This window comes from Marmota flaviventris, chromosome 19 (genome assembly GCF_047511675.1).
Source record: "Marmota flaviventris isolate mMarFla1 chromosome 19, mMarFla1.hap1, whole genome shotgun sequence".
NCBI classification, from domain to species: Eukaryota; Metazoa; Chordata; class Mammalia; order Rodentia; family Sciuridae; genus Marmota; species Marmota flaviventris.
This window is the reverse complement of record NC_092516.1, coordinates 33852664-33877047: the sequence shown is the minus strand read 5'-3', so window position 1 is coordinate 33877047 and position 24384 is coordinate 33852664. Positions and strand designations below refer to the sequence as shown.

General features: G+C 45.5%; 1 protein-coding gene across 5 annotated transcripts in view; it reads left to right on the top strand.

The window, feature by feature from the left end:
- Window positions 1-24384, top strand: part of LOC139702956 (caspase recruitment domain-containing protein 11) — a 72634-nt gene that overhangs the window by 24659 nt on the left and 23591 nt on the right. For 4 of the 5 annotated variants that reach the window (XM_071605739.1, XM_071605736.1, XM_071605737.1 and 1 more), the window contains 6 exons: window positions 6909-7042; window positions 10077-10258; window positions 15940-16228; window positions 18246-18383; window positions 19816-20141; window positions 23559-23738. In XM_071605739.1, the coding sequence (XP_071461840.1) occupies window positions 16030-16228; window positions 18246-18383; window positions 19816-20141; window positions 23559-23738 (843 nt within the window). In that variant the 5' untranslated portion in view covers window positions 6909-7042; window positions 10077-10258; window positions 15940-16029. The remainder of the gene's footprint in view (window positions 1-6908; window positions 7043-10076; window positions 10259-15939; window positions 16229-18245; window positions 18384-19815; window positions 20142-23558; window positions 23739-24384) is intronic. The other variant, XM_071605738.1, reaches the window with a different exon arrangement.

Sequence of the window (24384 nt, the reverse complement as noted above, 5' to 3'; positions counted from 1 at the left end):
GACAGGTGAATTGGCATTCTGACTTCATATGTCATGCTGCAAGGGAGATTTGATGTACCTTTTGAATTCTGCTCAGCAGTTATTTGATCTTCCTCAGGGTCCTCCTGGCAGTTGTTATAAGTGCTATCTGGGCCATTGTGTGTGTCAGTGTGAAAGGTTAAAGAGTAGCTTTTTCTATTGGACACCTATTCCTTTTTATTTAATAGCTTATTGAGATGTAATTTGCATACGCTGTGATGCACCTATTTAAAGTGTACAACTCAGGGGTTTATAGTACACATCAGAGTTGGGCAACTATCACCACAATCAACTTCAGAATATTTCATCACCTCCAAAAGAAATCCTGTCAGTACCCATTAGCTGTCATTCACCATTTCCCCCCGGTTCACCCAGCCCTAGGCGTCCTCTCATCTCCATTCTGTCTCCATAGATTTGCCTATTCTGGACATAGCAGAAGTGGAATTATCCACTATGTGACCTTTTGACTGGCTTCTTAGTGTAAAATCTTCAGGGTTCATCCATGTTATTTTACATGCTCAGACCTTCATTCTTTCTTATGGCTGAATAAGGTTACATTGAAGGAATTGACTCATTTTACTCATCAGTTGGTGAATATTTGACTATTTCCCTTTTTGAACTATTACTAATAATGCTTCTATGAATATTTGCACACAAGTTTTTGTACAGACATGTGTTTTCATTTCTCCCAGGTATGTACCTGGGTCTGCCACACGACCAGCACTGGCTTCATTAAAGAAGGTTCGATTCATGAGTAAAAGCTAGGGAGTTTTAAATTAAAGAGATAAGATTCTAATTACCTTTAAAACCAGCTCCAGGACGGCTTCTCCTAGCTCCCGCCTCCAGCCACCTAATGAGGTAGCGAGGTTTATTAAAGAGGCTACCGAGAGAGAGAGAGAGAGAGAGAGAGAGAGAGAGAGAGAGAGAGAGAAATTGCAGGGAAAATCCCATCTAATGAAGTGTTAAGGGGGGGCAGCATCCCAAGGTCAGGGGCCAGATACGCCTCTGCACGGACAAGCCCTCGGACCTGGAAAAGGGTGGGGAAAGCTCTGACACAGCTGTGTCTAAGCGCCTCTCACCCAGCCAGGGAGGTAACTCAAATCACGTGTGAGGATAGCTTCCCACACCTGGGAGTAGAGTTGCTGGGTCATTTGGTAACTCTACCTTTAACCTTTTAAGGAACTGCCAAACTTCTAAGGAACTGCACCTTTTACTTTCCCAAAAGATCATAAATATCAAACTAAAAATTTTCCCGACAGCAAAGGAAACAACCTAGAATCTGAAGAGAGAGCCTACAGAATTGGGAGAAAAGCTTTGCCACCTTCACCTCCAATACAGCATTAATCTTCCTATATATGAAGAACTGAAAAAACTGAACACCAATAAAATAACCCAATCAATAAATAGGCAGAGGATCTTCTGCGACCATAGAAGTGTCTATGGTCAGTCAACAGATGAAAAAAGTCAACATCTCTAGTAATTAGAGAAAAACAAATTAAATGGCAATTATTAAGAGTTCAAGTAACAATAAATGTTGGTGAGGATGTGGAGAAAAAGGTACACGCTTACGTTGTTGGTGGGACTGCAAATTGGTGCAACCACTCTGGAAAGCATAATGGAGATTCCTCAGAACACTTGGAATGGAACCACCATTTGATAACCACCAGTTATCCCATGTACCCGAAGTACTTAAAATAACATACTGTAGTGATGCAACCACACAGTGTTTATAGCAGCTCAATTGACAATAGCTAAGCTATGGAACCAATCTAGATGCCCACCAACAGATGAATGGAGAAAGAAAATGTGGTATACATACAAAATGAAATATTACTCAGCCTTAAAGAAGAATGAAATTATGTCATTTGCCAGTAAATGGATGAACTGGATACTATCATGCTAAGTGAAATAAGCCAATCCCAAAAAACCAAAGGCTGAATGTTCTCTCATATGTGGATGCTAACATATAAGGTGGTGGGGAGAGAAGTTCATTGGATTAGACAAAGGGGAATGAAAGGAAGGGAGGGAGTAGTGGGGGTGAGAGAATAGGGAAAACAGAATGTATCAAACATAACTTTACTGTGTTCATATAAGAATACATGATCACTTTAACTTCTCACCTTCTACACCACAAGAATGGGAAGTTAGAGTCCATGTATATATAATATGTCAAAATGCATTCTACTGTCATGTATATCTAAAACAAGAACAACAAATACTGTGGAAAAGGTAAGAAGCAAACAAAAAATCCAGGTAGGAAAAAGTATTTGTAACACTTTAAATAAGGAAGCAGTGTCCTTAGCATATAATGTCTTCTGCAGTGACTACGAAGAGAACCCACAGGCAGTAGAAAGACAGGCAGACAACACGAGCAGTAGAGAAAACAAATGACTTTCAAATGTATAAAATGTTTAGCTTCAATTACAAAATAAAATCTGTTAGTACATTGCTCTGGTGAGGCTGGGTAGAAATAGGCAGCTCTTTTTTTTTTTCCCCCAATGCCAGGGGTGGAACCCGGGCAATTGCATGCCAGGCAAGTCCTCTGCCATGAGCCAGGTCCCTAGCCCTCAGGCAGCTCATTTTGTTGGTGAGAAAGTAAATTAATTGAATCCCTTGGGATTGTATACACCCATTTTTCCTATATATTTGACGTGTGCAAAGGAGCTCTTGTAGGGATCTTCATCATGGTGCTGTTCCTAGAAATAAAACATCAGAAAACACTATGTGTGTCCAAAGTTCATTGATTAGGTGAACCTACTTCATCCATTTCATGGTCTGCTGTGCACCTTTACGTGAGAAAGTGATTCCTGGATATGGATTTGTGGCAGGCCCCTCCCCTGTGCCTCTGATAGTGTCCAGCCGAGGGCACACTAGCCCAGAAGCTCTGCCTGACCTCTGCCTTTAGGCTGCTGGCACTGAAACAGGTTGCACAGTGGTGGGGGGAAAAAGAAAGAGAAAATAAGTTGTGAACAGTAAAGGGTGATTTCGTGTGGGCTAAGGTACAAGACATCATATGTCATTTGCTGGTCTTCTAAACAGAATATAATATGTAATGTTATGTACTTTCCATGGAAGGAGACACAGCTACTTGTTATTTCTAGAAAAAGTAACTGAGGACTAGGGTTCAGGGAAAGGAGGAGGTTCTAAAACTTAATTTATTATTATCATTATCATCATCATTGTTGTGTGGTACTTTGGATGGAACCCAGACGTTTTGCGTGCTAGGCAAGTGTCCTACCACTCAGTCCTAAAATGGAGTTTTTATCAACTTGACCCATTTGCAGTTTTTAACTGTTACTTGTGTTACCTTCACTGAATCAGTGAGGTTTTTTTCCCTATAAATTTTACTTTCAAGTCTGCTTTTTTAAAATAATTAACACATTGGTAATTCTTGGTACGTGTATAATTTCCATTGTGCCTTTGTTTTATTAGTCACCTCTCAATAATTAATTCATCATTTGAGCATAAAGACAATGTATTTAGCTTTGGGTTGATATTTCTCTATAAAAGAAATATCACAAGTTGTAGAGGGAGCATTTGGAACAAATATAATTCTATTATCTGTGTTCAAAAGGTTGATCCTCTTTTTCTATAAATATATATGAGCAAGTATTTGATGGGAATACTCTTGATATTATCGTAGTCATTTCTTTTTCTATTATTTTGTGTGCTTCTGTGTGTGCATGTGTGCGTGGCTCTCAGGATTGAACCCAGAGATGCTCTACCACTGAGTCATATCCCCAAGCCTTTTTATTTTTATTTTGAGATAGGGTCTAAGATGCTGAGACTGACCTTGAACCTGGAATCCTCCTGCCTCAGCCTCACAAGTCGCTGGGTTTATAGGCATGTGCCACTCTGCCTGGCTCTTTTTTGATTTGAGATGAGGTGCTGTAGTTGGCCCTGTGTGAGAGGTTTAACTAGAAACAGTTCATTCTCGTTGCTATCATGTGCTCATAGAGAAGGCCCTTGACAGATGAGGGCTGCTATTTACCATGTTTGGCTTAATGAAGAGACGTCTCTTTCTTCTCCTCTGCCTTTGAGCCTCAGGAGCTCTTGCTCATTTCTAGCCATAGAAAATGGCGGCAGGAACCAGAAACATCCACAATTTTGTGATCTTTGTTGCTCTGCTGTCAGTGGCTGTACCTGATGTAGGACTATGGGTCACTTGAGGAAGACTGGTGAGGACATTGCAACACAGCTGTGCTCCTTGGTAGGGGGTCATCACCTGGCACCTACTACAGGCCCCAGGTCCACTTCTGCTTCTTTATCTCAAGTGGAAAGTGAATGTGCAAATGCAGATGCCTTCCAAGGCTTGCATAGCTTTGTGTCTTCTTCAGTGCCTCATGTCTTCCTGGAACCTTGATCTGAAGCACTCCACTTTTACTTTTTGTCTGTGTGCGTTCTGCATTAATGCAGCATTTGTAGGCATTGTCACTAGGTGTTTCAAGCCCAGGGACTTTGGATAGTGTTAGGATGGACAGTGTTAGGACATATTCTTATTGAGGGTCCCAGCTCTCCAGGAGGCAGTGTGGGGGTATTGTTTTCTGTTTTGCTTGGAGGGCCAGCTATGTGGGACTGTTTTTACAGATCTGCGCCATTTATCTCCAAAAGAGAACTATTACAATTAATTACTTTATAAAACCTGCCTTTGAGCCAAAAATGAGGACATAGATTGCCTACTATTTTAAAATGAGACTCTTAACAGGATAATTCTTGGAATTTAAAGGCTATTTTTTTACTATCTCATTCTTTAGATCTTAGATATTTTTCTCTGTTTTTTTAAATTTTGTATTAATTGTATGGCATTTTATTTTACTTACAATAGTTAAGTAAAAAAAAAAAAAAAAAAAAGTTTTCCAAAAGGAGAGAGTTGATATTATCCATCATATATAAGTACCCAGTCTTCTACTGTCTCACTTGCCCTGGGAAGAACCTGGGAAGGTCAATCTGCAGGTCTCATGGGGGTACAGGTAGGACAGCATGAGACCCACACATACAGTGTGCCACCCAGCTTTTTCTTCAAGAAGTAAAGGATGCCATCGGGGGAGATAGGGCTGCAAGTCAGGAGGTAGCTGGGACCTATCCCCTGCCCCAGCTCAGGGCAGGCAAGCCCTGTCCTCTCCTGTCTGTGACCAGCCCTTCCCAAGCCATATGTGAGCTAGCAACATCTGCTGTGAAGATGAAAGCTCAAAGCAGCCACATGCTATGGTCTGAGGGCTGTGGCTGAGCCTGTGAGTCAGGTAGTATGCACCTCTGGGCCAGTAACTTCTCAGGTTGCTGTTTCTTCCAGGGTCATGGGAGCTGATCTGATTGGCAGAACTGAGATCTGTCAGTAGCCAAGCAGGGACACTGACAAGGCTGTTGGGCTAATAAAATGGGTTTCAGGATGTGCCACAATAGCCTCAGGAAGGGATAGGCAGCTGAAAGCCTGCAATGTTCCAGGGTCCTGTGAACATAGCACCTCATATGGCAAAAGAGATTCTGCATGTGCAGTTGCAGATGTTGAGATGGGGAGATTATTCTGCATTATCCAGAGGTCAGAGTGAAAGACATGAGCTGATTGCTGTCTTGGAGAATAGAGGAAGGGTCCACAAGCCAATGAATGCAGTTTCCCCCAGAAGCTTTAGATGGCAGGAGGGAAATTCTTCACAGAGCCTGTAGAAGGAATGCAGCCTACCCACACCTCAACCTCAGCCCAGGGAGAATCCTGAACTGTAGGACCAGGTGTATGTTCAGCCATTACAGCCACGATAAAGACTCACTTCCCAGGAGTGTGGGCATGGACAGAACTGAGGAAGTCAGGACACCACCAATGCAGAGCCCAAGGGAGGGAGAGTGGCCAGGAAAGCCCGGAGGGGTCTCACTGTGACTGATGAATGGGATGGTGCTCAGAGTGACCAAATAGGAAGGAGCATACCACCAGGGGATTGGACCCTGCTCCCTGACCTAGGGAGGTAAGCCACCTTCCCTATGCCGTGCTGCTGCTCCTGTCCCAGGCACCACCGAGCAGGGAGACCAAGGAGATGGTGTCCTCCAGAGATGCATGTCCCTGCCACCTCCCTGGGGCTGAGGGCCTCTGACAGCTTGTTCCAGCCTGAGCCGACAGCAGACAGGAGCAGCTTCTGTCAGCCCTGGGAGAGCGGATGTCACCTGTGATTAATCCTGAAAGCCCAAAACCAAGCAAGTTCCTGATTAAACAGAAGCACCCCAGGGTCCCAAGTAGAGAGCCCTGGGAGCAGCTGCCAGGTCAGGTGCAGGACTCTCATCCCCTTCCCAGGGTTGAACGCCACCTTCCCTCTCCCAGGCCCGGGAGGAGAATTGTTCCTTCCCCCAAAAGCTCACAACCACAGCTGGGCTCCTGGAGCCGTGTGGCTGGGTGTTAGGAATGGCCTTGTCAGGGTCCATGAGGAATGTCACCTTTGGGAAATTACCGAGTGTATGCAGTCATGGCGTGTTTCTGCCCAGACCCATGGCAAGATAGAGGCAGAGGATGTGATTCACAGTGAAGGGAACTCTTTTGGGTCAGGACGTGGTTTGCTGCCTTAGAATTCATAACTGACTTAGAACATCTCCATCCTGAAGAGGTTCTGGTCAGAGCACTGTGAGGACACCCCCCCACACACACTGCCCTGAGTTACCCAGGGCTACCACCTGCCCTTGTGCTCCATCCTGGAGGTCTTGGAAACTGTGGTCAGTGGCCTCTCCACTGAACAGAACAGAAGCCCTTCTGCCCCACTGATGGGCCACTGGTCACTGTCACCTGGAGAGACATGCACCTCAAGATTCACATCCTTGGCTTTTTGTGCAGAACATATCTTCAGCCTTTAGATGCTTTCCTTCCTCTCTACCTCCGCTTCCTGCTCCAAGTACGGTTATCGTTCCCTTTTCAGATCCCAGCTATCTCAACTCCAGATCCATCGGGAGACTGGCTTGAGGGAAGACAAGATCCAGCCAGAAAGTATAAACAGCAGACTTTAATAGTAGCTTAGCAGCTCCTGTTTATTGAACACCTACTGCATGCCAGGTATTCAATGTATATTATCTCTTTTATATTGAAAAAACAGAAAGTGGGGAGGGGTACCTGGGACTTGGTGAGGGTTGGGAAGGAAGGGAGCAGGTTCTGACATAAGCCCATTTGATGGACAATCAGACAAAAGCCCACTCAGCCTGGGATACAGCTGCGGTAAGACTGTGGCAGCCAGCAAAACGTAAATCATGCAGGGCCTTGGAGGTCAAGATCAAGATTTTGAAATTTATTGTAACAGCAAGAGAAAGCCACGTGATAAATGTCCTGGATGAACAAAGGGCTCTCACAGGAGTTTGGGCACAGGTAATGCATCCACCTGGTCGTGACTTCCCAGGGACAGGTGAGCTGAGTGGCCCTTCCCGTGGAGACTTGCTCAGGTCCCTTGGGTTTGTTTTTCGGTTGTTTGTAGAGAAACCAGTGTGATCTGACTCAGCCTGGAAGCCAGGCCCTGCTGAGTGCTGGGTCAAGGCTGTCAGAAGCCCTGGCTGAGACTGAGGTCAGAGATGGACCGTCCGCCCGGCAGGCAGTTCAGATTCAGAGCCTCCATATCTACGTGTGCATTTCTGGGCAAATGATTTTCAAAGACATTGCCCAGAGCTTGACCCTCACCACTGAGCTGGTCCCAGTGACAAGTCTGAGTCAGGCCGAGTTGCAATGCTGTGTGTGGAAGAGAAAACACGTTTGAAACCCAGAGATGTTTTGTTCTATTTTGAGCTTCACTACACTACCCGTCGTCTTTGTCCATGAAATATTTCACACACTTAAAAATACGTGTGTAATGTGAATCCATGAGACAAAGAACAATACCACACTCATGTCCCCAGCCAGAGCAGTATTATTACGTCCCTTGGGTGCCTTTCCAGGTCACAGCCAGCCATCTGACTGTCCTCTTCAGGGGGCCATTCTGACTTTTACCAGTCCCTTGCTTCTCAGTGAAGAGTCCCCATATATCCTTAGCTGTAATGTTTCATTACCTATGTTTTTTTTTTGGGGGGGGGAGGGGTGTGTTGGTCCTGGGGATTGAACCCAGGGATGCATAACCACTGAACCACATCCCCAGCCCTTTTGATTGTTTTTTTAATCTTGAGACAGGGCCTCACTAAGTTGCTTAAGGACTTGCTAAGTTGCTGGGGCTGGCCTCCAAGTTGCGATCCTCCTGCCCCAGCCTCCCCACCATGCCCATGCCCTGTTTATTGCCTTTGCTTCGATGCCTCCTGTCCTGCCCTTCTGAGACTGGCATGTGGCTCAGCATTATGTTCCTGAGGTTCATCTGTGATGATGCATACAGCTGTAGCTTTTTAAATTGTCACTGCTGTAGAGTAGGCCACTGTGGAACATACGGGTTATTTATCCCACCACTGTGTTAGGGTGTTGGTTTCTGGAGTGTGTGAGGCTGCAGTCAAGAGGCGTGCCCGGGCCTCCTGAAGCACGTGGGGCTGGTCCCTCGGAAGGAAACCTGGGTTGTGTGGTGTGTGTGTTCTACCCTCCAAGGCACAGCGGACTCGTTTTTTCAATCCTCAAGCTTTGTCCAACCAGTAGCAAAGGTCTGTGGGCGAGCCCCGCAGGACAAAGAGGCGCTGTGCCTGCAGGTGGGAGCAGATGGGTCCTCTCACCCTTCCTCTCTGCTCCGAGGCTCAGCTGCATTCTTTTCCCTCTTCCTCTGCCCAGCACACTGGCTCAAAATGCTTCCTGCTTTCCAAGGAGAGAGGAACCTTGGAGCACCATAGGGAGGGGAGGCCTGGACTGGAATCCCAGGTCACACTTGCTCTGTGGCCTTAAGTATGACCTTGACTTGGCTCACTGTCTGGGTTTCCCTGTCTACAAAACAGGGTTGATCACATCCTCCTCTCAGAGCCACTGTGATAATTAAGTGAAATGATTTTGGGGCTGTGGGGAGGGGCAGGGTAGCAGGGATTGAACTCAGGGGCCCTTGACCACTGAGCCACATCCCCAGCCCTATTTTGTATTTTATTTAGAGCCAGGGTCTCACAGAGTTGCTTAGGGCCTTGCTGTTGCTGAGGCTGGCTTTAAACTCAGGATCCTCCTACTCAGCCTCTGGGAGCCGCTGGGATTACAAGTGTGCACCCGGCAAATAAAGGGTCGAGGGTTGGACGCAGTGCCTGGCACACAGTGGCACCCAAGGCAGGCACATCCAGTTCCGCCAGCGGGTTTGTTGCATGTCTCTCTTGGCCACGGGTGCCACTCTCACTCTGCACACTAACAGTTTGTGTAGGTGGCTGACCCTTGCAGCTGAACTCTGAGCATCTCAGGCAGCAGGGACCATGTGGGTCCCATCTCTGCACCCTCTGTGCCCTGCATGGTGCTTGCGATGCTCCTGAGTGGTCCACTTTCCCCTCTGTGGCTGTGCAGCTCTGCACACAGGGTGCTCTCAATGCAAGTTTCACCCCCATCATCTGCTGTCTTGCTGATGGCTGCCTGGGTGGCCTCACTGCCACCCCGAGACTGCAGGAGCATCTCTGTGGCACCAAGCGCTCCTGCACTCATGGCTGGGAAGCAGTGCTTCCTAGGCTTGTGCTTTCTGAGCCCCCACGAGGCGTAGCTTTCAGCACCATTCAGTTCTCTGCAGCGAGCACAGCGCCCAGCAAGTCTTTGCACAAAGTAGATGCATCTACCACAGGAGGCTTTGGGCTGCCGACGGGGGTAGGCCCAGCTCCACCTGGCTGCAGGCAAGTCCCACCATATGCATGACAGAGCTTGGGGGCGCTGGAGGTCCTGGGTTGATGAGGTCAGTAGCTTGGGGAGAAGGACATCCATCTCTCCTCTCAACTCCGTGCTCCTGAGGGTATTCGCCGTGCCCTCTGGTGAGTCCTCATGTCACAGCAGCAACACTGAGCATCATACTGACATCTGCAAGCTCAGTGACAGGGTGCCTTTTCCTTGTGTCAAAGATCAAGGAAAACTACCCCAATTGCCCCGAGCAGACTTTCATACAGGCTGCACGGGCCATGACATGCTTCCCGTGCTGATTCCCAAAACACTGGTAGAGATCAAACAAGATCCACTCTTTCAGCTCAGAAGATGCCCGGCCTCCCTGAAGCATGAGGTGCCCGATTCCTGGAAAAAAAACTGGGATTCTGTTAGCAGGAAGAGCAGGGGCATGGTGCCGATGAGTGACAGCGGTGTCTGCCACACGCTTGGGAAAGAACTGTTGAATCGCATTCATAGGATGTCAACTCTTTGAAGAGAATAAAGGTCAGTACGTTTTCCTCTGTGTCCTGATGCATTTTCAAAGTGAGCTGCTGCAGTGGGGAGTTATGGGAGACGGAGGCAGACTCTCAGGTGACCCAGGTGGTGCCAGGTGTTAACAAAAGGACTCATAAAGAATGGACGGTCATCACATTAAGGAAAATAAGCCAGGCACAGAAAGACAAGCCCACGTGGCCTCACTCATACGTGGAATCCAAAAACATTGATCTCATCTAGGTTGAGAGTAGACTGTGGTCACCAGAGGCTGGGCAGAGCACAGGGGAGGGAGGCTGAAGAAGGGCTGATCGACAGATACTAAGTTAGGGTTAGGTGGCAGCAGAAGGTTCTGGGTGACTCTAGATAATCATTATGGATGGCACATTTCAGAAAAGCTAGGAAAAAGGGATTTGGAATGTTTTCACCATAAAGGAATCTGTCAAAAATAAAAATAAAGCCAGGGGCCATTAGCACAAGCCTGTAATCCCAGGGGCTCTGGAGGCTGAGGCAGGAGGATTGCAAGTTCAAAGCCAGCCTCAGCAACTTAGCCAAGGCCCTCAGCAACTCAGAGAAACCCCATCTCTAAATAAAATACAAAAAAGAGCTGGGGATGTGGCTCTGTGGTTAAGTGCCCTTGAATTTAATTCCTGGTACAAAATTAAAAACCAAATAAAAATAAGAAAGGGCTCGTAGAGGTTAGGATTGAAGTCTATGGAGCAAAGTTGAATGGAGACAGAATCCTCGTTTCCATCACTGTCGATGTGGTTGTTGCTCATACAGCTCACAGGTATCCTGTGGTTCTCTGGTTGCATAGAACAAAGTCCCATAAAATAGCTCAATTAAAGGGAAGTTTATTAAGGCCTGGAACAAATACCAGATACCACAAGCCAGGAGCCAAGATCAAGGCTCATGGGGATGGGAACTGAGTTACACCCCTGGGATGGCAACTTCTGTCCCCACTTCATGGGACCACATGTCTCACTGCAGCCTCACTCAGTTGAACGGCTTCCTGTGCACACTCACCCCTTCTCTACCCCATAGCTTCAACCTCCCTACTTCCCCAGGACCCAGCTCAGCCTCCGTAGTACCCTCCCCCCGGCCACTGTGTCACCTCCCAGCCCAGTCCCCCATAGCACATGCACCCACCCCTCCAACTCTCTTTGGCCCCATATGACAGGCCTGGGTCTGGGTATCCAGCCTTTGCTTTCTCAGCCTGTGGATTGGTCCTCCTTGGTCCCAAGGGTGCCAGGGGATTTATTTGGCTCCAACAAGATATCAGGGCTGTGGCCTTTGGAGAGACAATTGTAGGAAGGCTAATACTGGACCCGGGCAGATCAGCTGCCCCAGACATGGCTTTTGCCCTTGATGACTTTTTTCCCCAACTACACTAAATACGTGCTCTTTTGTAAAACATTGGAGGAGTGTTGACCACTAACCTCTAAACTTATTCCTCTTCCCAGATCCTTTCAAATTTTCTCTCTCACTCTCTCTTCTCCTCTCACTTTCTTTTCTGTTTCCCCCCCCCTCTCTTTTTTATACACAAACAACCACATAATTATAATTATAATCTTGCTTTGTTTGGGATTACGTAATTGATTTTATATTGTATATATTCTGAAATTTAATTTTTTTTTTTAACAACGTGCCTTGAGGGTGTCTTCGCATCACTACCTCCTTTTAAAAGGTGGTCTAGTACAGTATAAAAGGATCAGTAATGTCTCCTGCTGAATAATTAGGTTGTTTGCGATTTTTCCCATTTCAAATAGTGCTAAATGTTCAGGTGAAAAACTGGGGGAAATTAAATATCCAGCAATAGGGGAATGGATAAATAGTGTTTTCTTATAATGGAATAATGTATAACAATAAAAAAAAGAATGAACCAATCAAAAGTCAGAGATAGTCAAGTAGGATTTAAAAAGTCGTTTTTAAAAAGGTCATCTATATACTGTCTATAGTAGACACACTAGACTCAAAGATGTAAAAAGATTGAAAGTAAAAAGACAGAAAGATATATATCATTCTAGCAACAACCATAAGAACTAAAATGGCTCTACCAATATCAGACGAAATAGACTTTAAAACAAAAATATTACTAGAGATAGAGAAGAACATTTCATAATGATAAAATGGTCAATACACCAGGGAGATATAACAGTTATAAGCTTATATACGCTTAACAGTGCCCCAAACACATGAGACAAAGACTGAGAGAATTGGAGAGAGAAATACACAATTCAGCCATCATAGTTGGACAGTTTATTACCCTACTTTCAATAAAGGGTTGAATGACTAGGCAGGAAAAAAAAAAAAGAAACAGGAGAGTTGAATAACACTATAAACAAATTAGACCTAGTGGATATCTATAACACATTCCATCTAACAGCAGCAAAACAATTCATATTTTCAAGCACATACATAAAACACTCTCCAGGATATCTGCTGGGCCAAAAAAACAAGACACAGGCTATTTATGAAGTAAAGAGAGAGAAGTTTTGTTATGTCATGCAGTTCTTAAGGTTCAAGTCCAAGATTGGTGGCCCCATTGGTTTGGGCCTCCCATGAGGACAACACATCTTGTTGGAAGTGCATGTCCCAATGAGTAGCAATTTCTTGATTCAGGAAGCAGAGAGGGGAACAGAGGATGGACAGGCTCCCAAAATCTCTTTTGGGGACATGTCCCCAGTGACCTAAGAACCTCCTAAAGGCCCACAGCACCTTCCAGTAATGCTACCCAGGGGACCAAGCCTTTATATAAAGACTTTTGGGCAACACTCAACATCCAAACTATAGCACACACTGAAAACTATGAAACATTACTGAAAAAAAAAATAAAGAAGATTTAAATGCATGGAAAGATATCCCATGTTCATGGACAGAAGACTTAATATTGTTAGATAGCAGTACACCCCAAACCAATCTACATACATATGCAGTGAATTCACTATCAAAATACCAGCTGCCTTGTCTTGCAGAAATTGACAGTCATCCTAAAACTTACATGGAACTGTAAAGGGGCACCTAATAGCTAAAACAATCTTGAAAAAGAAGAAGGTTGGTGCATGTGTATTTCCCAATTTCAAAACATACTACAAATCTGCAGTAATCAAGACAACATGTTACTAGCATATATATATATATAAATCATTAGAATAGAATTGAGAGTCCAGAAACAAACCTTTACATTTATGGTCCATTGACTTTTAAACATAGGTGCCAAGATCGTTAACTGGGGAAAGAATATCACTGGAATGACTCAGTGTCCACATGAACTTGGACCCCTATTTCACATACACACACACACACTAACTCAAAATGGATCATAGGTTTGACTATAAGAGCTCTATAAAACTCTAAGAAATAATAGGAGTACATCTTCATCACTTTTTCCCCACTGTGAGTCAGTCAGTGATTTTTTTTGATGCATGCCAAAAACAAATGCAAAAAGAAAAAAAATTGAACTACACAAAATTTCAAACTTCTGCATTACAAAAATTGTCTTCAAGAAAGTGAAGAGGCAAGTAACAAAAATGAGAAATATCTGCAAGTCCTATATCTGATATAGGACTTGCATTCAGAATATATAAAGAATTCCTACAACTCAAGAATGAAAACAGAAGTGAACAGTTTTGAAATGGGCCAAGGATTTGAATAGATATTTCCCTTTGCAAATGGCCAATATGCACATAAAAAGATGCATATCATAGGTCATTAGGAAATGCAAATCAAAACCACAGTGAGATACCACTTCACATCCAATAGGATGGTGACAATGGAAAAGACAGACCATAACCCGTGTTAACAAGAAGCAGGAGAAACTGGAACCCTCAGACATTACTGGTGTGCATGTAAAATGGTGCAGCTTTGGAAAGCAGTTTAACAGTTCCTCAGTGTAAACATAGAGTCACCAGATGGCTTAGGAATTGCACTCCTATCTGTCTATTCAGGGGTAATAAAAACATACCCACATGAAAACTTGGACATGAACATTCATAGCAGTTGTTTAGTCAACTTTTTCACTGCTGTGACTGTAAGACCCGACCAGCACACCTGTCGAGGAGGAAAAATTTATTCGGGGGCTCATGGTTTCAAAGCTGTCAGTCCAAGGATAGCAGGCTCCATTCGTTGGGGCTCAAGGTGAGGCAGAACAGCATGGCAGCAGGGTATGGCAGAGGGAAGCAGCTCACATGAAGATCAGAAAGTAGGAGAGGGGTCTCCACTTGCCAGATACAAATATATATCCCTAAGTCACACCCAGGTCCCACCTCCTCCAGCCACACCCCACCACTTCAGTTACCACTCAGTTAATCAGGAGATTAATCACAGATTGGGTCCTCTGAACCTTCTTGAATTGTCTCACATATGAGCTTTGGGGGACACCTCACATCCAAACCATAACGGCAGTATTGTTCATAAGAGACAAAAAGAACCCAAATGGCCACCAACCAATGAAAGGATAAACAAAAATGTGTCATATTCACAGAAGGAAAAATCATTTGGCAATTTTTTTTAAAAAATGAAATACAGACTCACGCTACAAAATGAACCAACCTTGAGAACATTATGCAAAGTGAGAGAAGCCAGTCACACCAAAAAAAAAAAAGACAACTCTACTAATTGTGTGATTTCTTTGGTATGGAACATCAAGGAAAGACAAATCCATAGAGACAGAAATTGGATTAGTGGTTGCCGGGGACTAGGGTACTGGAGGGAAATGAAGAATGGCTGATAAAGTTATGAGGTTTCTCCTTGAAATGATGAAAATGTTTTTAAATTGCTTGTGGAGACATTCGCACAATTCTGTGAACCATTTAAAAGGTGAATTGTAAGCCATGTGAATTATGTCACAATGAAGCTGTTTTTTAAAAATGTGAAAGAAAGTGGATAAAACTTGAAAATATTATGCTAAAAGACACTGGTCACAAAGATCACATATTATATGAGTCTGTGTGTGTGTGTGTGTGTATATATATATGTATGTATGTGTATGTATATATATATAATGTCCAGAATAGGCAAATCCATAAAGAAAAAGTAAATTGATTAGTGGTTGCCAGTGAGAGAGAGGATGGGAAGAAATCAGAAGCCACTGCTAATAGATCTGTGGTTTCTTTTACAGAGGAAAAAAAATATGCTAAAATATTAGGCTGCGGTGATTACTGCACAACCCATGAGTGCATTAAAAAAATGTGTGCTTTAAATTGGCAATTGTGTATGGTATGTGAATTATATCTCATTAAAACTGTTTTTTTAAAGTGAATGGATTGGATCAGTATGTATCCACCTAGATAAATCTCAAGGCAACATGGGGTGGGGGCGGGGAGAAGGCAAGAGGAGAAAGAAAGCAAACACTATACCACTATCCTATCATTTATGTGAAATTTTAAAAAAATAAATAGTATTATGTCTTTTTGAGAAAAATATATTCTTAGTAAGATAAAAGCTTAGAAAAGGTGTAACTCCAGTGGCAGCATTTTCACTCTCCCTATAAACAACCTTTTAAAATTTTTATGGCTTATCCTTCCATTGTTTATGTTTAGTATATAAGGAATTAACATTAATATACTTAATTAATAATTAATATTATATTAATAATTTAATTAATATATTAATATTCATATCTGTTCTCAGATAAAAGGTAATATGCCATATATACTTGACTGGTTTTTTTTTTTAAACTTAATATATTCCAGAGACCACTGCAGAAGCACGTGGAGAGCGGTCCTGGGAGGCTCTTTGATTGACCTCGCTGGGGTTTATGTTGGCGAGGAGGCTGGCCGGGGATGGATGACGACATGGAGACCCTCAAGGACGAGGAGGACGCCCTGTGGGAGAACGTGGAGTGCAACCGGCACATGCTGAGTCGCTACATCAACCCGGCCAAGCTCACCCCCTACCTGCGCCAGTGCAAGGTCATCGATGAGCAAGACGAAGATGAAGTGCTTAACGCTCCCATGTTGCCGTCCAAGATCAACCGGGCCGGTAAGGCAGGAGGAGGCTGGTAGGGAGGAGGCCGGGCCATCCCGCCAGGCTGCCCCAGGACTTACCCTCCACTTAACTGGGCCAAAGTGGGGTTCGAAAATCCTGACATCCAGAGGCCGCTGCCCACTCCTGTCCCCTCCCGAACCTGTCTGTGTATAAAACTCCGAGGATCCATGAACTTGGGGAAGGGATGGAATTACATCTTGATTTTATAAACTTCAACTGAAATTTAGCCTTGCCTTCAATTACGAATGACAGCAGGTGACCGCAGCAGCCATAGGTAACCTCTGACTCTGTCAAGAGTAAAAATTACAGGTATCTCTATGTCACATTACAGCTTTGCAGATGTTTTAAAATACCATTTGCACTCCTCTCTTGTTGAAATTACAGTAGTTATGAGACCTGCCAAGAGATCTTGTTATTTAATGCATTAACAAAGAAATACATCTATTACTAAATCACACATGTGTTTAATATTTGATACCTGGATTTTATTACAATTGGTTTCCTTAATATTTGATACCTGGATTTTATTACAATTGGTTTCCTTTGTAACCCAAGGTATTTAATTTGCTTAAAACTATTATTCTGGAAAGGGATCCTCAGCCTTTTCTAAAGTGCCTGGCAGGGGGAAGGGGCACGGGACTTGACCATACTCGGTAAAGGTGGTGTGTTTCTGGAACTTGTTTTAGTTGTTTGTATGTACACATATGCTTCTGTACTCATCCTTGTGTGTGGGCCCTGCCAGGTCGTGGTGTAAAATGTATTTCTTTCTGTGGATCACAGTTGAAGAAGCTTGGAAATCCCTGTCCCACAGCATGGCTGATAAGTGGCTCATATGCTGTGACTCTCCTCTGCATTCACAGCAGACATCCTTAATTAATCACAGCGTGCTTTCCCACTGAGCTTGGATATAACTTTGGAATCCTTCTCAACACAGTGCTCCAGGCAGCTTCCTCAAACCATCAGGATTCACACAAGATGAAATGTATTTATCATATCTGTCCTAGGGAAAAGATGGAGTTTTAGGGCCTAAATGGAAGAAATATCTGAAAATAAAACATTTAAGGAAGGAACAGGAAGTATAAACAATAAGTGGAATGACTACTGTCTTAAGCCTTTTTTTTTTTTTCATCACTACAACAAAATAACTGACATAGGACAACTTTATAAAGAAAAGAGGTTTATTTAGCTTGCAGTTTTAGAAGTCTGAGGGCAGAGCACTAGCATCAACTCAGCTCTGGGGAGGACCCTCTTGGCTACATTCCATAACAGCAGGAGTAAATAAGGAAGAGATCACAATGCCCAGCAGGAAATCAGAGAAAGACTGAGATCTCACAATCCTTTCCAAGAGCACACCCCCAAATGACCTAAGGACTGACCTCTGGGCCCTATTTCTTAAAGGTCTCCACCACCTAGTATCTCCACACCAAGGACCAAGCTCTCAGCACATGACCCTTTAGGGACAAACAACATCCAAACCACAGAAATTAGATGGAAACTGGAAGTTGCTAGCAGATTCCATCTAGGATAAAGATGTTTCCAGACTGTGTGATAATCCCAAAGAAGAACAGGGAGCAGTGCCTCTTTCCTATGACTTCTCCAAAAGCTTCCCACCCACCAAGTTGTTTTCCTGCTCTGAATCCCAGAGAAGCCTGCATGATTCCCTATACTTCTACCCTCCTTCACCCAGAAAGGCTGGTACCCATATGGTTCATTTTAACGCTGGTCCATTGGGGAGTTCTGCGGGTTTCATGTGGCTGCAATTCCCTTCATCCCAGTTCTAGCAATTTTTAGAGAAAGGAAAGGGGGGCACTCACTCTATCCCTGCTGAGGGTCTGGCCCTTTATAGACATTATATGGATTCCATGATACAACCCAGGAGTGACCAAACCTGGTGAGCATCTTCTTAGAGCTTACTGAGGAACATAAGTCCAGGATAAGACTGGCCATGGAGACTTGTGTCCAGTCAGACATGTATTCTTCTTCTCATGGGATGATCTGGACTTTCCTCTAGGCCGACTGTTGGACATTCTACACACCAAAGGGCAAAGAGGCTATGTGGTCTTCTTGGAGAGCCTGGAGTTTTACTACCCAGAACTGTACAAGCTGGTGACGGGGAAGGAGCCCACCCGGAGGTTCTCCACCATTGTGGGTAAGCAACTTGGCCATCGAGGATACCTGGACTCTAAGAAAGGGTGTGTGTTTGTGTGTGTATGTGTGTGTCCCACAGCAGGACAGTTTTAAAGCTGCAAGTCTGTGATATATGGGATTTGGGGCTATCCATCACACAATCTGCCTGGGAATGAAAGGTAGATGACAGGGACAGACTGAAGCAGGGGCCAAGAGAAGTGAGCATTGGTGGAGCCTCCCCGTGCATGGTATGGGAGCAGGTCAGAAGTCCACTCTGCCCTCGAGATCTTTTCCTTGTCTTCTCTGCTCCCTTTCCAATGTCCCAGGGTCCTTGGGCATCTCATCTTCTTCATCTTCCTTCCTAAGCATTTAAAAAAAATTTTTTTTTTAGTTGTAGTTGGACACAATACCTTTATTTTATTTTATTTTTGTATGTGGTGCTGAGGATCAAACCCAGTGCCTTGCACGTGCTAGGCTAGTGCTCTACCTCTGAGCCACAACCTCAGCCCCCCTGCCTAAACATTTTTTAAATCAGTCTTCTCCCTGTCTCAGACCCTCCAGCCCCATCAACCCCCTTCATCCATTCTCAGTCTGCTCCAATGTTCTCTCCAGTCTCATGCCACCCTCCCCTGCCTAAAATTCTCCAGTGGTTTTCCATTGTTTCTCTGTAAAGACTCAGGTCTTTAATGGGACTCACAAGGACCCTAACTAACACTCTAGCCCTGCTGAGACTCCCAGGCTCATTTTTCTGCCCCTCCCTCCCTCTCCTCTCTCCTTTCTTCTCTTTCCTCCTCTTCCTCTTCCTCCCCTCGCCTGCCCTCTTCTCCCCTCTCTTTGGGCTCTCCACTTTTTTTTATGGACTGGGGATTGAACTCAGAGTCACTCAACCACCAAGCCACATCCTCAGCCTTATTTTGTATTTTATTTAGAGACAGGGTCTCACTGAATGACTTAGTGCCTCACTTTTGCTGAGGCTGGCTTTGAACTCGAAATCCTCCTGCCTCAGCCTCCCCATCCGCTGGGGTTACAGGTGTGCGCCACCAAGCCCGGCTGGGCTCAGCCACTTTGGTCTTCCTTTAGCTCCTGAAACATGCCAAGACCTTCTCTCCTCCCCATGTGGCCTTGGCAATGTTGTTCCACCTTCCTAGAATACCTTTCCCTCCTGAATTGAACATTTCGGCTTGGCCAACAGGGACCTTCCACCCCCTCTAGCTTCCAGCCTGGATCTGGTCGGTCATTATAAATTCTCAGGGCTGCCTGTGTCTTGACTCTAGTGACACCTGTGTGTGATCATTCGACTGTTTTGCTCACCCTGAGTCCCCAGTGCCTAATGGGTAGTAAGAGCCAGCAAGATGTTGGTGAGTGAATGAGTGAGCGAATGTCACCTGCCCCGTCGGGAACCTCTTCCGTGCCCTGCCGGGTCCTCGGGCCTGACTGGGTGCCCCTCTGCGCAGTGGAGGAGGGCCACGAGGGCCTCACGCACTTCTTGATGAACGAGGTGATCAAGCTGCAGCAGCAGATGAAGGCCAAGGACCTCCAGCGCTGCGAGCTGCTGGCCAAGGCGCGGCAGCTGGAGGACGAGAAGAAGCAGCTGACGCTGACCCGGGTGGAGCTGCTGACCTTCCAGGAGCGGTACTACAAGATGAAGGAAGAGCGGGACGGCTACAACGAGGAGCTGGTCAAGGTCAAGGACGACAACTACACCTTGGCCATGCGCTACGCCCAGCTCAGCGAAGAGAAAAACATGGCGGTGATGCGAAGCCGGGACCTCCAACTCGAGGTAGGGGCTCGGAGGGCTCCTCCCAGGCTGAGCCAAGGGGAAGCTGGGCCTCAGGACCCCAGCGGGCACGTTCCGACACGCATGCATGTGCACACATACCCACAACGCCCTCAGAGCTTCATGCCCAGGTGGGAGACAGGGAACCAAGGGGCCAGTGGCTCCAGGTTCCCAGATCCACCATGTGCATGCGTGCTCGCACCCACTGATGCCTCGGGCTCAGCCAACTAAATCCTCTGTGTGTATATTCAGACTTGCGCATAATGACGCAGTAGAGCTTAGTACAACCTTGACCTTCACTGTGCATGCTCTGCACATGTGCAGAAATGTGCACACAGGCTCCACGCCCCCAAGGTAAAAAGAAAAAAAGAAAGAAAAGAAATGGGAAACTAGGGTTTCAGTGGCAAGAGGAGAAATACGAGACCCAGGCCCCAGATTATGATGCTTAGAGAAATTAGTAACGAAATGAGCGTAGCCCCTGCTCCTAGGGAATGAACTTCTCAAGGCTAGGACTCTTTGTCCATCATGCTTGTATCCACAAAGTTCAGCGTGGTTCCTGGCATAGTGGGAAAATCAGTGCATGTACCAGTGAACGACCCACCAGCCACATGATTGACGTGATTAATGAAGTTTGTCTCCTAAATGCAGAAAGAGAAAGGAAATTTGCTTCATTCATTTCTTCTATTTATTGAGCGCCGCTGTGCATCTGCTCTATTCCAGAAATATAAATCTCAAGACTAAGGTCCTCCTGTCATGGAACGTACATTATAATCAGCAAACAAATACATAAATAGTTTGAGTGCTATGGAGAAGACAGAATGAGGATAGAGAATGGTGGAGCTGTTTTATCTAGGGTGGTCAGGAAAGGTCTCTGAGCAGGGGACACCTAAGAAAGGGAGGAACCTGGAAAGTCAGAGGAAATGCAAATGCAAAGGTCCCAATTTGAAGTAGAGAAGAAGCTTGGCAGTTTTTTTTGTTGGTGATGGTGGTGGTGGTGTTGTTATTTGTTTGTTTTGAGTGACATCAGGGAGCCAGCAGGGCAGGGCAGCCAGATGAGCAAATGGTATAATAAAAAGAAGGTGGGAGAGGTGGCCAGGGTCCAGATCATAGGAGCATAGTAAGAAATTTGGAATTTATTCCATCTCTGATAGGAAGCCACTGAAGGATTGAGAGCTGAGGAGTAACAGCTGATTTATATCTTAGAAGGATCGCTCGGGCTTCTGGGTGGAAAATAGACTCAGAATATTTATTAAGCACCTGCCATGTGTAAGGCACTGTGCTAAGCACAGTGGGGGACATGGGTATAAATAACTTGAGCTCTGCCCCGGTCACTTACAATTTAGTGAGGCAGACAGATCACTAAACAATCCTCAAGAATTCAGGGGAGTTGAGTCCATAGCGATAGGGCATTTCAGTTAAGAACGTGAACTGTGAAGTCCTATGGGTTTGAGTTCAAATTCTGGCTTCTGGCTCCCCCACTTCCTTGGCTATTGGCCTCAGTTTTTATTTGTAAGTAGTGATAAAGAAGATAAAGCCTGGCCTGGGGTTGTGGCTCAGTGGTAGAGCGCTTGCCTAGCATGTGTGAGGCACTGGATTCGATTCTCAGCACCGCATATAAATCAGTAAGATAAAGATCCAGTGACAACTAAAAAATATTTAAAAAGAAGAAGAAGATAAAACCTGTGCCCTGGGATTGTTGAGGTGTTGCACCCTATGTTTTTGGCAGAGTAAGCCCTGTACTTGTGAGACTGGGGATCTGCCCCAGCCTAGGATGCTTCAGTTGGTCTTCAAAGGGGAATTTTGTTGCATGACCAGGAGGAGAGCTTTCTGTGCTGTTTTACGCAGGGCCAGGGGGAAGTTAACCTGCAGCAAGTGAACTTAGAAAGTTTCTCTCTTAGAACTTCCTGCTGTATAATGTTTCCTTGAAGACATATTAATAATGAGAAAGTGTGTGTAGCATTGAAAGAACACCCAGTGAGCTGAGTCCCTAGGTCGTTTCTCTGCCACAGGCTGCTTCCCTGTGTACCCCTTTCTCCTGTGTCTCAGGCCACACTGTGCAGTAGCACCCTTTCCTTGCTACCTGACAGATTTCTTGAGGCTGTTCTCCCTACAAGCCTAGATTTGAAAAATGACACCTGCTCCTCTGGCGTCTCCCTTCCTTGCAGCCCTTGAGTGCAGCGCAAGGTCGGTTAGCTTGAGGAAGCAGAGAAGCTTAGCCACAAAGGCTCAAGATACCTGCTGAGCCCAGTTCCTGATGTTAAACTCTTGAGGGTGACGCTCGGCATGGCTGCAGTCATGCTTTTCAGACGCAGCGGCTGCCTTCTTCTGGAGGCCACTCTTCCTGATACTAAATCCAGACAGGTCCTTCAGGCCAGAGGTCCCGAAGACTTAGACTCCCCTGAGTTTCAAGCTGCTTTTTGTTTCGTTGTCTTTAGCAGTAGTGCAGTGTGTTCAAATAAAGTCTGGTGTGGATTCCAAGAGGACAGACTCATCCAAGAGCAGAGCTGCTCTGAGGACTGAAGTCAGGATGGTGGCCAGATCCCTGGCTTCTCGGCCATCTTTTGCCTCCCATCCATCACCCTGGGGTTCTCCAAGGGAAGCCCTGAGTTCCAAGGACCCGTTTGAAACCCATCATAAAAGGCCACTGAAATCAGTAGCAGATGCTAGGGCGACACCCGCTTGGGTAACCTAATCTGGAACCTGTTCTATCGTACAAATTTCTCGGAGAGAATTTTCTAAGGGACGATAGCTCTTTAGAAGTATTCTAATGTGGCATCTATACACAATGGAATTTTACTCAGCAATAAAAGAGAGTAAAATCATGGCCATTTGCAGGTAAATGGATGGTGTTGGAGAAGATAATGCTAAGTGAAGTTAGCCAATTCCAAAAAAACAAATGCTGAATGTTTTCTCTGATATAAGGAGGCTGACTCATAGTGGGGTAGGGAGGGGGAGCGTGGGAGGAACAGACGAACTCTAGATAGCGCAGAGGGGTGGGAGGGAAAGAGAGGGGGCAGGGGATTAGCAAGGATGGTGGGATGTGATAGACATCATTATCCAAAGTACATGTATGAAGACAAGAATTAGTGTCAACATACTTTATATACAACCAGAGACATGAAAAATTGTGCTGTAATAAGAATTATAATGCATTCCACTGTCATTTGTTTTTTAAAAAAATCAATTTAAAAAATTCCAGATTAAAAAAAAAATTAACTCATCAGGAACTCTCCATCACAAAGGAGATGATGATATGGTTTCCTGCAGAAAGTTTCTGTGAGCCTTTCCCCACCTCCAGCTGGAAGGAGGAGGAGGGGGCAGAACCTAGCTGGTGCTGGAAGCCCAGTGGGATCTGGAAAAGCGTTGCCTCTTCTGTTTCTTGCCAACGGCCTTCTCCCCTCACCCTCTTGGGCGTTTCAGATCGATCAACTCAAGCACCGATTGAACAAGATGGAGGAGGAATGTAAGCTGGAGAGAAATCAGTCGCTGAAACTGAAGAATGACATCGAGAATCGGCCCAAGAAGGAGCAGGTCCTGGAATTGGAGCGGGAGAATGAGATGCTCAAGACCAAGATCCAGGAGCTGCAGTCCATCATCCAGGTGAGGGCGTGCCTACCTGGGTGTGCGTCCAGAGCCTCGGCTTGCTGACGGCACATGACCTGTGCCATCCCCAGGCACCACCCTCTCCTCCTCTGTGGGGTGGGAGTGACGAAGCCACTCCCCGTCAGAGATGTCCTGTTATGGGAGATCATACTTACAAACACATTTCCTTCCTGGAAGCACTCTGTGAAAGCCACATGGAAATCAGTGTCCTGATGCTGAGGGAAGAGCATATCAAAAAACCTCCCTGCTCTTAAAGATTCCAAAAACCTCAACCATGCGCTCTGTGCATGCACCTCCTGTCTTGGTCATCCCAGAATCCTGTCTGGACAGAGGAGGGGCATCACTGAGGAATCATATTCCAAAGTGCATCTGCAGAGAAGGAAAAAAAAAAAATGCATCCCCCCTGCTCTCTCTAGGGTGATCCCCCAGGACTACCACCCAGGGCTTGGGGCTCTGTTTCCGAGCAGAGGCTTAGCCCAGTTTATCAGAGCAGAGTTGATAATTCCAGGGTGGTGTCTGGAAGGCAGAGTGGCCTCCCTTTGTTGTCAGCTCTGAAGTGTTCTGAGGAGCAGCCAGTGTCGGCTTGGCTCTGATAAGAGCTGGGAGAACAATAGGCTCAGGGTATTCCTGAGAAAAAGTGGGT